The sequence below is a fragment of the Parus major genome, chromosome 3, assembly GCF_001522545.3.
Source record: "Parus major isolate Abel chromosome 3, Parus_major1.1, whole genome shotgun sequence".
Classification (NCBI taxonomy): Eukaryota; Metazoa; Chordata; class Aves; order Passeriformes; family Paridae; genus Parus; species Parus major.
Genome location: NC_031770.1, coordinates 75,598,931 through 75,612,385, shown reverse-complemented (window position 1 = coordinate 75,612,385; position 13,455 = coordinate 75,598,931). Strand labels below are relative to the sequence as shown.

Below are 13,455 nucleotides of genomic sequence, written 5' to 3'. Positions count from 1 at the left end.
TAAAAAAAAAAGATAAATTCAGCTTTGTGCAAGCCTATTACAAATATACAAATGTAAAAATGGTATTAGCTACTTAAAAGCTTAATTTATACAGTTTTTTCTTCCCTTTTCAATAATTATTAAGATACTTTGCTATACAGGAAGCAGGTAATATTTCTAAGGTATATCTTATTGCTTTTTCAGCAAATAATGCAGAAGCAGATGACACAGGTCAAGCATTAGTTTGCATATGATTTTCAATAATGCAGCTACATTAATGTCATAAAATCCATAAGAAATGTTTATAACAGTACAAATGAATGTGAAGAGACTTTCCCCCCATTCATTACAAGGAGTGTAAAATCACAAAAAGTAACTCTTTTCTTCTGCTTCCCTAACATAATCCCTTCACCAGGTGGGTTTTGTTGTTTTTTTTTTCTGACATTCAGCTCCTCCTTAAGATTGCATTGCCAACAGAAAGATTTTAACATTATATTAAATATACTCCTTCAGCTTGTAACACCGGTGTTAACTGGGCAGTCCATGTAAGCCTGACATTCTGCTCTTCTGTATTCAACAACTCCCCCCACTGTAAATGCACTTCTTGTTTTCATTTGTTTTGACCAACACTAACGACTTCTGCACTGAAGACTGGTCTCCCTGACTCGTAGTTTGTTGATTGTAGACAGACATTGCTTTTGTTGTTGCTGGCACAGTAAATATTCCTTTCTCACAATCATCTTCTGCTTACCCTGCAGGAAAGCATGGGTGCTGCTGGGTAAGTATTAATGACCGATGCCAGCTGGGGAGAAACTGAAGTAGTGCATAGTGCTGCAAATAGCTTCCTGCCTCACAGCCAGGAAAATATCCCTCAAAGGCAGCTCTGCACAAGGAAACAAACATGGGCAACTGGAGAGGGAATTTGGTGTTGGCATACTCAAGTAATTACTGCAGGAAAGGTACTCTCTGAGAGTCAGCCTGGCAGCTTGTGGCTGACACTTGCAACAAAGAGCATGCAGTCTAATTGGGATACTTTTGCCAGCAAATAGAAGGCATAAAAGAGGATTTGCCTCTTGCACAAATTTAGGTAATGTTGGCATTGAGACATTATGACATTGAGACATTGAGAAATTATTTCTCTTGAAAAGAGCATTATAAAGAAATGCCTGAAAGCTATTTTTTTTTTTCCTTCCTTGCTCCCATTCCTGCTATTGGCAGTGGATGAACTGAGGTGTAGGGAAGCTATGTAGTAAAGAGCAGATTTTCCTCCACAACAGCAATGAATCATTTCCCCACAGCACTAAGTGGGTAAGGCTCAAAAAGATTAAAGGAGAATCCTCATTAGGAATACCTCTCAGTGCCTTGCTGGCCCAATTTCTTCAGGTAGGCCTGGATTTGAATCTAATCCTGTCTTTTTCTCCAGCAGCCCATGAGGGTACAAGTATTGTTTACTGGCAAAGGAGACACTGCTGTTTTGTACAGATTAATATAAGGGATGGCTTAAGGGCTACTCCGGTAAACAAACCAGGAGAGAGAATGAAATGGCCTGAGGGCAAGAGCTCTGCAACTCTCACTTTCTGAACAAAATCCTAATCACCCAATCACCTAAACAATGCCATTTCTGAGGGGCCTTCAGGAGGTATCTGGGTGATTTTAAGTTTCTTCCAGGCAAATCAGATTTCTCATGCAATGTACTATGTGAAACATCATGGGAATAACACATTTAATTTATGACTGTGACTAAAAGGAACATACTGGAGAGAACAAATCTGAGATTCCTGCACCTTCTTCCTTTTAAGCTACACACATGTTCTTGGCATAGGCTGTTTGTCCCTGAGAAAAGAAAATAAAGACTTTTTACAGAGGACACGTTAAAAATGGACATGCAGCCCTTCAGGAAGCCAGTGGAAGTTGGCATAGTAACACAGGTTGACAAGAACAGTCAAGAAATTGCCTGAGTAATGTTTCTGCAGACATGAAATGAGAGGAATCAATGTGGATACATTCTATCTATCTATCTATCTATCTATCTATCTATCTATCTATCTATCTATCTATCTTTCAGTCTCTTGCAAGCCAGGTTTAAATAAAAATAACGGATGATTTTTCTTCTCAATGAGACAGTATCTTTGGATCAGGAAGTTTGTTCCTTAATGTAAATTCATGGTTTTCTTCATAATTCTAGGAAGGAATCACGGAATCACAGAATCACAGAATGGGTCAGGTTGGAAGAGACCACACTGAGTCATCTGGTCCAACCTCACTTCTTGAGAGGGGGGTTGTCAGAGCACACAGAACAGGATTGTGTCCAGATGGTTCTCGAGTATCTCCAGTGAGAGAGACTACATCTCTGGGCAATATAATCACAAGATAATTTCTAGTGCACTTGATCGATCCTAGATACTATCATCATTCCTTCTGTTTTGTTTTGGCACAAAAGAGGAAGGCTTTAGTTATGGACTCAGGGCTATAATGTCTCCAGTTTATAAATGACTTCACATACTCAGAGTCATGGAGCTCTAATACCAGTAGTACACATAAGCCTTTGGGGATAGCTATGGCTCAAAGCACTGTGTGTGTTTCTCAGTGTTATCCATGTTATGATTCATCAGATGACCTCTAAGTTGTAGTTTTTAATTATCAATTATTATTAGCAGCACAGTTCTACAATTAGTTATTTGGTTCAATTAAATGCAGAAGCCTCGGTCCATGGATGAATAGATTTTCTATTCCTGATTTAGCTCCTCTGGCACCAGGCATTATGTCTTGTTTTGTCCAAGATTCATTTGGCTGGCTACACAAGTTTTGCCAGCCTGTATCACATCTTTTTTCATAGTGTATGAAGACATCAGTTATTTTTTAACTTGTGGTTCTTTTTTGGTCACTCTAATTAGACATTAATTTCACCCAATTTGTATGGTACAAGTGCTAAAATCTGCTATCATTATACAAGACTTAAAGAGAACTATTCTAAAATAATCTGAGAGTAAATATCATCATAGTTCATGTCTTATTTTCAGGCTTTTATTGTAAAATTCTCCTTTCATGTCTCGATTTCAAGTCTGCTTGAATGAGTTGTGTATTACCAGTTGCTTTCCCATCTGTCTCAATTTAGTCTCTTTGACAAATTCCAATCTGGCCTGAGGAAAAATCAGAGTACTGAAACCACTCCACATTACATTATTAGGTATAGTATATTAACAGTGTCTCTTTACTTAAAAAATCTTCACACTCTTTAACTCCCCTGCCAGCAATATCTTGTGGAGCACTACAACTTAGACACTGTGAATGACTTCGTGACTCTCTTTCTGCTCCCTCCCATCTTCTGACTTCTCACCACATACCAAAGCAAGGGTTTTCATCCATAATTTCTAACCTTTCATAATCTTGTTGGATGTAACCTACAGGGTGTACACATCACTCCTTTCACTTTCAAACTGCCTAACCATTACTCACCCTGAAAGTGCTCTAAGAATTTCATGGATATTATAGACACGCTAATTTTATCCCTTAGTCTGTCCCAACAGACTTGGCTCTAAAAGCATGTGTCAATTATTTTAACTTTAAAGTCTCAAAAAAACCAAATTCAGAGGAAAAACTCTCATAAAAGTAGCTTGCATTTTGCCACTACTCTTTCTATTCTTTTCTGGATATTGTAGATTTTATAGCTATTGTTTAATCCTTTATATTTTTCAAATCCCTATATGGAATGTGTTACAAAAATGGGAAGCCCTCTTATACTTCGGGTTTTACAGGCCATTTGTTGGATGAGTTTTTTCTTTCTTTTTTTCTTTTCCCCTAAATTGTTGTATTCCCTCCCCAATCCATTTTTGCAGGAACTTGAATTGCAGAACTGCGTATTTCCAAGTAAATACCCTCTATTTACTGTTTGTACTATGCAAACAATAAAGATCTCTGTTTAAAAGTAATTGTTGGCTACATTTGAAACCCTTAAGGGACTACCAGAAAAAAAACAGAGGTTGCAGACCAGGATTTCTTGTTTTACTAGAAATTTGTTTTAGACTAAGACTTTTGAGTAGACCTGTAAATCTCAAATCTACCATATGCTGGTCCATTACAAATCAGTGGGGAAAAAAAATTCACCTTTTTTTCATTTATCAGTTAACTGATCATAAGTACAATCCTAACAGATCCTGAAGTTGGAGGAAACCTGTTGTGATAGTTGCTCTGCAAATGATAGCACCAACTCTCTGAATACCCCTGTACCTCCTGCTGCCAGAATGGCTCTTGGGCAAGAATTTGTACTCTACTTTTCCAGAACAGCACTTGTCATTCTGTATGTGATCTGTTCTCTTCTATGAGAACCTCAAATGTCACTTGTTTAAAATATAAAAAATAAGAGAAACAGCCCAAACAACAAACAAAACCCACCGAAGACCAAATGCACATCATGAGCACATCAGTTTTAAAACCACATGCAGGGTAGCAATAAATTAAGGATGTTTTAGCTCTAACATGTCACAAACATACTTTTAAAAGGTGAAATGACCATCTTTTGGCTGAGTTGCCCTTCACTCCTTTCACACAGCCAGTGGACTGCTCCATGCCATTACTGGGCAACAGAACGTTGGCTGAACCTGCCCTTGTGGCAGGGTGTCTCTGTTCCGCCTGGCATTATGGCAATAGTGACACCATCACCCTCTCAGCACCAACCCAAAAGTCACAGAATTTAAATCACTCTCATAATTTCTATATATGAATTACTTAGAAAGTTAAGGACAAATTATTATATTTTTTTTATTTCAACTACTAACCAATAAATGTAAAAAAATACCAACAACAAAACAAAAATAAGCCCCTTCATCCCCCACATTAAAGCAATAGTTTTTGTAACATTCAAAACAGTGGAAACTATTCATCGTATATTACTATTAGAGGAGAAAAGCAAATTTAATTTAAAATCACTTTTTCAAATTCCCTCAGTGGATGCCAGATAATTCAAGCTTAAACAAATATAAAAAAACCTCATTTTAAATTGAAAATAATACAGACAGAGCTCAATTATTGAGATATTAAGGGGAACATTCAATTTGAGATACATTTAAGCATCTTTGCCTCCTGGAGATTTTACATGACAAGGCTTTAGATAAACATGGTTTTGCAAACAGCAACTATCATATCTGATCACATAACCTCTGGACTAAAGCAGTATGTCAGCAAATATTTCTGATTATTTAAAATATTAAATAACTGTAATTTACTAGGCAGGTCTTCCTCAGAACAATCACAAAAATTTTCAAGAATTCATATCCACATACAAAAAGCATTTAGATGGCCTGTTACAAGTCTCTGAGTAATAATAAAAAATCACCTCTCTCTGTGATAAAGCCCAGTTTAAATACATTCTGGGGTATAGCAGTGGTGGAAGAGCTGCCTTTCTATGACACTCAGCTTACAAGGAAAACTGTAGCAGCCAAGGACAGATAGGGTAGGAATCATTTTACCTAACTTTAGCTATATAGATATTAGACGCCTAATTTAAGCTAATCATCTGGCTTCCCTCTACATCTAATGGAGATAAGCATTCCCAGAGGGAGATTCATCCTGCTTTTTTTTAGGCATCTCTCTTCTAGATGCTTGCAGATGGATAAAGTCAAGAAAAATCAGTCTTACTGACAGCCTGATAACTTGTCATTAGCAATGCACAATGTCCAAATTCTTTTAAATGAAGCCAGAACTGATTTATTTTTTTTTCCTTCATCATTTAGCCTTTCATTTTCCCTGTGACCCAACTTTTTCTTCAGCTCCTCCCATGAAGATCAACTTTCTCTGGCACTTTATTTTTCTTACCCTGGACCGTGTTTTCTGAAGCCTGGGGAACTGCAACCAATGTCAGTATGTTGCTGCTCTACCAGTTACAAATCCATTCACGTGCATGTGCTCTAAATTGCAGTAATGATCTGAACACACAGATAAAGTTATCTGGTTGATTGCGGTTGATCGCGATTGTGCTTTCTGGGTCTACTCTACCACTTTCAAATGTGTAAAAGTCTGTGGCAACATTAAGGCAGTCAAGGTATATAGATGAATGCTAAAATATATTTACTATTCAAAGAAGATGGCTTAAAGCAAACCAGGAAAATTAAGGAAGAAATATCATTAGGGCCCTCACTTGTACATGCGTGAGCCCAAGTCACCACACATGCTTTGAGGCCTCTGTGCTTCAGAATATTGAACAAGTCCTAAAGGTGAAGCCTGGCCTCAGTTCTTTTGCATTTAGGGTTTGTAGGTTCTCAGCAATACCAGCATTGCTGCATCACACCTTTGATGACCAAGCCCTTAGAAACAGTAGCCGAGATTTATAAGGAAGCAGGTATCTGAACTTAAAGACTCCAAATTCTTAGCTGGGTGCCTAAAGCAGCAACAAGACTGACAAGCACCATGTCCAGTTGCCCACAGATGCTCACCCCAGTAGTGAGGCACCTAGCATTTGTTTTAACACAAAATGGATGTTTATTAACTGTCTATTTATTAATTGTGTTCTAATGGCTACTTGAAGTGCCTTGGCCGAGTGCTTGCGTGCACTAATTCCAACATTGGGCATGCAGTCTACTCTGCATCTTACTCCTACAGATTTTTTAGAAAATAAATTTTAATATTAAAAAAACCATCTTGAGCTGCATACGTGAAAATAACTCCATTACGACTGAATGACAATCTAATACGAAATAAGAATAGTCACCTTTTTTTTTTTTTAACTCTGCCCAAATCCAGGCAATAAATTAGGCTTCTCAGCATGACTGTAAAGTGCTGTGAATTGTATAAACAATCATATATGGACACTGAAAAATAACCCTTATGCACATTGCATTATAGTTCCAAAAATATATTTACAGTCTATTACAAAGATTACAAATGGAAGTGTCTATGTATCGGGATTATGCTAGTTAAAAGCTTTTTACAGATTTTCTTCAACAAAGGCGGGCGGGGACAAAAAAATTAGTATAACCAAACTGATTTTTCTAGTGAAACAAATAAATAAAATGACAAATATAACACTGTACAGTGATCTAAAAAGGGGGAGAAAAAAGGAGGGGGGGAAAATGATGCATTTAAGTTTTTGATAACTATCTTTGGTCCTAAATGTGGGAAAACACATTATGTAGCACTGAATATACATGTTTGTTTGTGATGCTCTGCAAGTAAAATAGAAAAATATAGTGCATTTTCAATGTATTCAGAGCTCACTACACATAAATGTGTGTACAAAACAAGACAGTATAAATAAAATTTACAAGTTTTACAAAGGAACATTTACAAGGTTTTTCTTTTGTTTTTCTTTTTTTTGTGTGGATGCCCACATTATCAAACCAGACCAATTTATGACTGATCCCTGGGATCTTTCTCTATCAAAATCAATAGAAGCAGCCCAATTCTCTTTGGAAGTACAGCATTTCATTGCTGGGGTAGTTCACAATTTTCAGATTTTTTTTTTTTTTAAAGCATTTCTCTCTGGTTCATGTACATTCTTGCAGTATCTGTAAATACTCTGTTCATTATTGCTTATGGTAATTAAATATTTTAATCAAACAAAATTTATATATAAGTAAATGGTGTAAAAAGATATTCCATTGAGCAACTACCTTTGCATCTCTGTTCCTGATGAATGACTGTTGCATCTGTGTGACCACGCACACGCATGTTCGTTCAGAGCAGCAAAAGCTTGTACAAAAATTGAAAATTCTGAACTGCCCCTTGTCTCATGCTCTACAGTTCTTATATAAAAGCTATGTCCTTTTTCTGACAGCTGGACTGCATACGGCTTAAACTCATAGAAAATATACACCAGCTATTTCTCTTAGATTTGCTAATGCAGAGTACGGAAAAAAATGTGATGTGCTCAGATTAAATGGTTTAGGTAACACTGGAGAACTGCACCCATACTCTGAGACACTCCTACAATCGCTTGTCCATTCAATGCTGTGTCTCAGCAGGTTTACAGTTGTAGATCTACATCTTAGAATATATCTCAGTTTAACTCTAGTCCATTAAAATCATCTTGCAAACAATTTGCTAAAAGTGCCTAGAACTACTTAGGGGTCATTATTGCTTTTCTTTTTCTTTACTTTTTTTTTTCTCTTTTATTTTCTTTTAAAAGATAGCATATGTATAACCTTAAAAAATTCTTTAAAAAATATCAGAGCTCTTGGCAACTTGCATTTTCCTGACTCCCTGCCAATCAGCTAGCCATGTCAATACGGTGTTGATTTAACAAAAGGAAATGGCACAAAGGGATACCAAAGTTCGGATAGATATACATTGCTTGGTCGTGCTTTTTAAATCCCTAGGAACTCAAATAATCCTTCAGAGGTACCCAGTGTAGTAATGTGTCATTGAATTAGCACTAAAAAGGTCCAAAGATATAAACATCATACTAAAAGAAAGTCTTTATGAAGAATAAACACAAATGATTAAAAAAAGATTCAGAAATCACAGATTTAAGGAAAATATTTTGTTGAATTCAACAATAATATCATGATTTTATCTGACAAATATATTCTTTTTTAAATTTTTATGTACATTTAAGAAGTCTATTAGATAAAAAGGAGGTTAGAGAGCTCAAGGTGTTTGTATGTTTATTCAGGTAGTACTTTGTTTATTGTCACTGCTGTTTTCCTTGCCACCACTGGTGGATCCTAATTCCCTTTTCATAAATTCTGGTGGCACTTAGGAGTTCAAGTCTGTAGGTGCTTCTTGTAGCTCTTCTATTCACTGCAGGAAGGACCCAGGAAATCAAGTGTCTTCTAGCAGCACTTCATATATACTGAAGGCCAGTGCTGTTCTCTCAGTCTGTCACCTCCCTCATAAGGGAGAAATGTCTATCACACTTGGATGCCAGTGCCGTGTAAATGTAGCATTTGTGCTCTCATAGTCTGAATGCTGCTCATGATTTTCTTTTGATGACCAACCAACGTGATCCCTAAACTCATCACATCCCTGGGGAAGATAAATGCGTACATTGTTAATTTTTCAACTTAGACTGCTACTGTATGGTATTTAACTGTGAGGCAAAGCTACGCAGTAGTTTGGACTACAGGGTTCTGACATTGAAGCTACGCCGTGACCTCAGCTCAGTACTGGGAAGTTCACATAGGCACTGTTCAACCTCTCAGCAACAAGTGCAATTACATGGCAAGTGTCATGTAATTACACTGTGTGGGTCTCCACATCTGAGAAGGAGGTCAGTGTGTTTTACATTATGATAATATTTTAGTGTAGCTTTTTAAGGACACCCGAAGACAAAGACACTTCTCTTGTAAAATGCTTCGAGTGGTTCTCAGGACAAAGTTATGTATAAATACAAGATTTTGGGGATCATAATCTGTTTCCTAAAGAGATGCCTAAATGTCTTTGCATAATGACACATACCCATCATGCAAATGAACGAGGAGCAGCAGTTTCAACTCAGCCCCTGCTAATGCTAGAAGCTTGTGGATTCTGATGACAGTTCCCAAGCTATAGGCTGAGACCCCTAGTGATATCAGGCAGATAAGAATAGGATTGAAATCTTGAGAATATTAGGTTAGAAACTTGTTTAGAAACCCACTGCTCTCAAAGAGAAATTGCATGTGCTTGGCAACCACCAGGACAAGAAAGTTGTTTGCAGGGTACCAAGAAGACCTGTTTTAAGATGACAGTACTGATACAGGCCACGTTTGCCTTCAGACAATTGTTTCTACAGACTTATCCTGATGCAAAGTCCTGTCTAGCAGGACACAGACAGTCCCCAGCCATTTAGAAGAAAATTCCACATCTTCCCAGAAGACATTGGGAAAAAGGTACACATTAGGTGGTGGAGGCAAAAGTGGTTATTTTCCTATACAAACATACTTTGGAAGGGGCCACATTCTCCCTCAAATTCTAGTCCCTTGGTGTTATTTTAATTGGTCTGAAAAGCAGGGAAAAAAGTGATGCCACACAGAGGTAGCAGGGTATTTGTCCTTTCATGAGATGCTCTAATACAACACCATCAGCTGCTAAAATGTCTGGTTTGATCCCAAGTACCATGTTTGTACTCAGGGTAAAGTTTTGGAGTTGAACATTGTGTATTATTGTACCTAGAAATTCCCTAAATGCAAGTTAAACATGCCCAGTACTAACTTACTCAATAGTCATCCTGGCAACTGATTCAAGAGAGTTGTAGCCTGCTGCTGTGAAATTATCCTTATATCTTTCCATCTTAATAGCTTGTAACCATTCGCCTACGGAGCAGAAAGTGGTAAAATCGGGAGTGTTCTGGTCCAGAAGAGGGCTAATTGGTCTATGGAGAAGGAAAAAGGAAAGTAAGTTGTTTCCAAAGAGAGTAAAACATCAGGGAGTATTTAGCAAGGTGAGAGTCAAATAAGTTTTGGGTATTAAAAATGTCGAGAGTAGAAAGTAATAGGCCTTTATACACAGTTTAGATTATTCTGTGAATAGTTCTTGACTGCTCTGTAGCTCACAATATGTGCTTCCTAAGCTTATTCACATAAAAGATGAAAGGTCAGAGTGAGCAAAATCAGCCTAATGGACTACGGTTACCAACAGAAAATCAACCTTATTACCTAGCGTGACAGCAGCTGTCTCTATGTTGCTGAGCAAAATATAGATGCAATTCTTTTATGCATCTTAGAAAATATAGTAGTAGCTATTCCCATTTTTTAATTGGATGGGACAAAACAAAGACAAGGGAAGAGCAGAGACACAAGTCTTAAGGTCACACAGCAAATCGGTCAGTAGAAGAATCAGGAGCAGAACACAGGCCATTTGATTCCCTAGTACAGTGGTCTAGCTAGCAGATCAAAAGATTACCATGATTAAATAATTCACCTGAAATTTATGAAGAAGCCATTAAAAACTACATCATGAAATACAATGAGATGCAATCACTGAAAGGAGTTAAAGCCAGAAAATGAAAGATAAAAATCTAGAGTGTAGCATGTCAAGGTACATTGGCCAAGCATGAGTACTGTTAATTACTATCTCTACTGTAGCAGTTCCTAGGGCAAGGGATGCATCATATAAAACTACAATAGACAATGATCCTTGCCCTCCAGACTTTATGATTTTAAGAAACAAGGAAAACATAGACTAGTGGTGAAAGTACGGAAAGAGTGATGAGCAGGCAGTAGTTTACTGAGAAATGTGTTAGTTATTTACTTTATTTTGGTTGCTTTTCTTTTTTCTATGAAAGTCCTTTTTTGGCTTTGTTTAGCATGGTAAAAAAGAAGGGCAAATGAGGGAAGAGAACACAGAACAGAAAGAAGGAGGAACTGAAAGACAGATGAAGTAAGTGTGAACTGGAACCAGCCACCAAGCAGAACATCCAGAGCCCAGCCATGTGCACCGTCATAAGAACACACACTAAACCTTTTCTTACCTGCTACAGGTTCCCAGTGGGGTTTTCAAGCTGTTTGGATTTCTAATCATTTTGTCCAGAATGCCAACTATCTGCTCAAACTTTGGCCTTTCACCACGTTCCTTCTGCCAACAATCCAGCATCAGCTGGTGCAGTCCTGCTGGGCAATCCATGGGTGCTGGCAAACGATAGCCTTCTTCGATTGCTTTTATAACCTAGTAGCCAACATAGTTAATCATTTTTCATCAACAGTAATTTAAAGAATATGTACTGCTACCCAGTTCAAATATCTAAGAAAAATAAAATAAAATAAAATAAAATAAATAAAATAAAATAAAATAATCAATAAAATTTGTCATTGGTGTTGCAAAAATATGAGTCTGGTGTTTTGACACTAGCCTTCAGGTTTTCAAATAATTTCCCCAGTTTTATCTTTGGGATTATTAAGCATATTGTTCTATATGTGCAGAACATAGCTGTATTACCTAGACAAGTGAGTAGCAGGGAACAACAATTAAATTCACCAAGGGAGCAACAGATAGATTGATAAATGGAGTTATTTCAGAAAGCATTATTACTAGCCCCAAGGTTTTTATGAAAGAGTGTGTGGTAGAAGCAACTGACTTTTAAATGGATGGATATCAGTACATGCACATATAAAATACAAGAAGCCTGAAGGTATTATAAAAGGATCCAAGAAAAATGTTTAGCAGATAGAAATTGTTAGGGAAAAAAGTTGTATTCCATGTCTAGCCATGTTATATTAATGATAAAGCAGCAGAACTGTGCCGTGTGAGAGAGAGAGAGACCTGGATAAATGCTATTTTAATATATCACAGAAAGTTAGATTTAATAAGAGATGCTGCTAGATGATGATATGATCAAAGGACAGCATAAATGTCTGAACCAAGAATTACACCCACCCGTTGACTTCCTTAGCCAAGTCCATTTGGATTTAAGTAAAAAATAAAAATGGATAAAGTAAAATCACAGCAAACTGCTGTAAACCTTGAGGGCAGAATAAAAAAAAGCACATCAGGAAGCAAGGCAGATAAGAAAAGCTAGTGAAAAAAGGCTAAAACACTGTTCATGGGGGATTTCAAGTATACTGACATTGACTGACACAGCAGCATTAGAATTGCTAAAGAAGGGTGCTTGTTCCTGAAGGGGAGTGCATAGGACTGTTTTCTCCCTCATTTTGTATAGAAAGCAAGATCAGAAGCTGTTCTAGATGTAGCTCTGGGAGGTAGATCTGGTATGATAAATAAAGCTGGTGAATATCCAAGTTTCAGTAAAATAATAACCTCAGAAAGAAAATATTCTGTAGGTCATGTGAGAAAACGCAAAAGGAGTAGACTGCAAAGTAGACAGAACTGCAGACAATACAGAACGACCTTCAAAAACCTGGCTGAAATCCAGCCAGGTTTTGTATCAAAACCTTTTGCATAAAAGAAATTTTGTGAAAAGAGAAGGCATAGACCAGTGGTAGGGCACTGACTACAGTTTTGTGTTACAGAATGTCCTTCTGACCTCAGGGAAGTTGCCTCATCTCCCTAGGCCTCAGCTTTCTCTCTGAACATTTAGAATGACAGTACTGTCCTACAGCTCAAAAATGACTGAGAAATATTCAATTCCTGCAGAAACATCCACACCTTGAAGAATGAGTGCAGTGACCTTTCACAAACGTTGAAGTTTTCTGTCAGAGAGGGTATGGAGAGAGGTTTTCTGCAGAAGAACAGGGAAATTGGAAGAACAGAGCTATATAGTAAAGAAAACATTACAAGTAAAATGTAAGATCCTTTAGAACTATTTCAAGAGGAAAGAGAAAAGAACAGCACCTTATGTTTAGAAGTAGTAGTGGAATCAAAGTGAAAAATCATCTACAGTGTGTACAGGACAATTGCTGTGCTGTGAAAAGTAATGCAGACATTTCTGATCCTCTAAATGGCAAAAGACATTAAACACTTTGAGCATGCTATGTATGATTTACCACAAATTAAGTAGCTCCTTAAGAGGCCAGAAGACAGAAATCACCAATGAGAAATGAAAAAGTAGGTGCCAACAACAGTACAACCACCGAAATATCTAATAGCCTTATAACTGGCAAACTATCACTA

General features: G+C 37.2%; 1 protein-coding gene across 7 annotated transcripts in view; it reads right to left on the bottom strand.

The window, feature by feature from the left end:
* EPHA7 (EPH receptor A7) overlaps window positions 1-13,455 on the bottom strand; it is a 165,813-nt gene that overhangs the window by 7,190 nt on the left and 145,168 nt on the right. For 3 of the 7 annotated variants that reach the window (XM_015621674.2, XM_015621673.1, XM_015621676.3), the window contains exons 15-16: window positions 11,360-11,553; window positions 10,106-10,261 (exon numbers count right to left, since the gene is read on the bottom strand). In XM_015621674.2, coding sequence (XP_015477160.1) covers window positions 10,106-10,261; window positions 11,360-11,553 — 350 coding nt within the window. Of the gene's footprint in view, window positions 1-4,723; window positions 8,938-10,105; window positions 10,262-11,359; window positions 11,554-13,455 lie in introns of those variants that run through there. The other 4 variants (XM_015621675.1, XM_015621677.2, XM_015621680.2 and 1 more) reach the window with 3 other exon arrangements.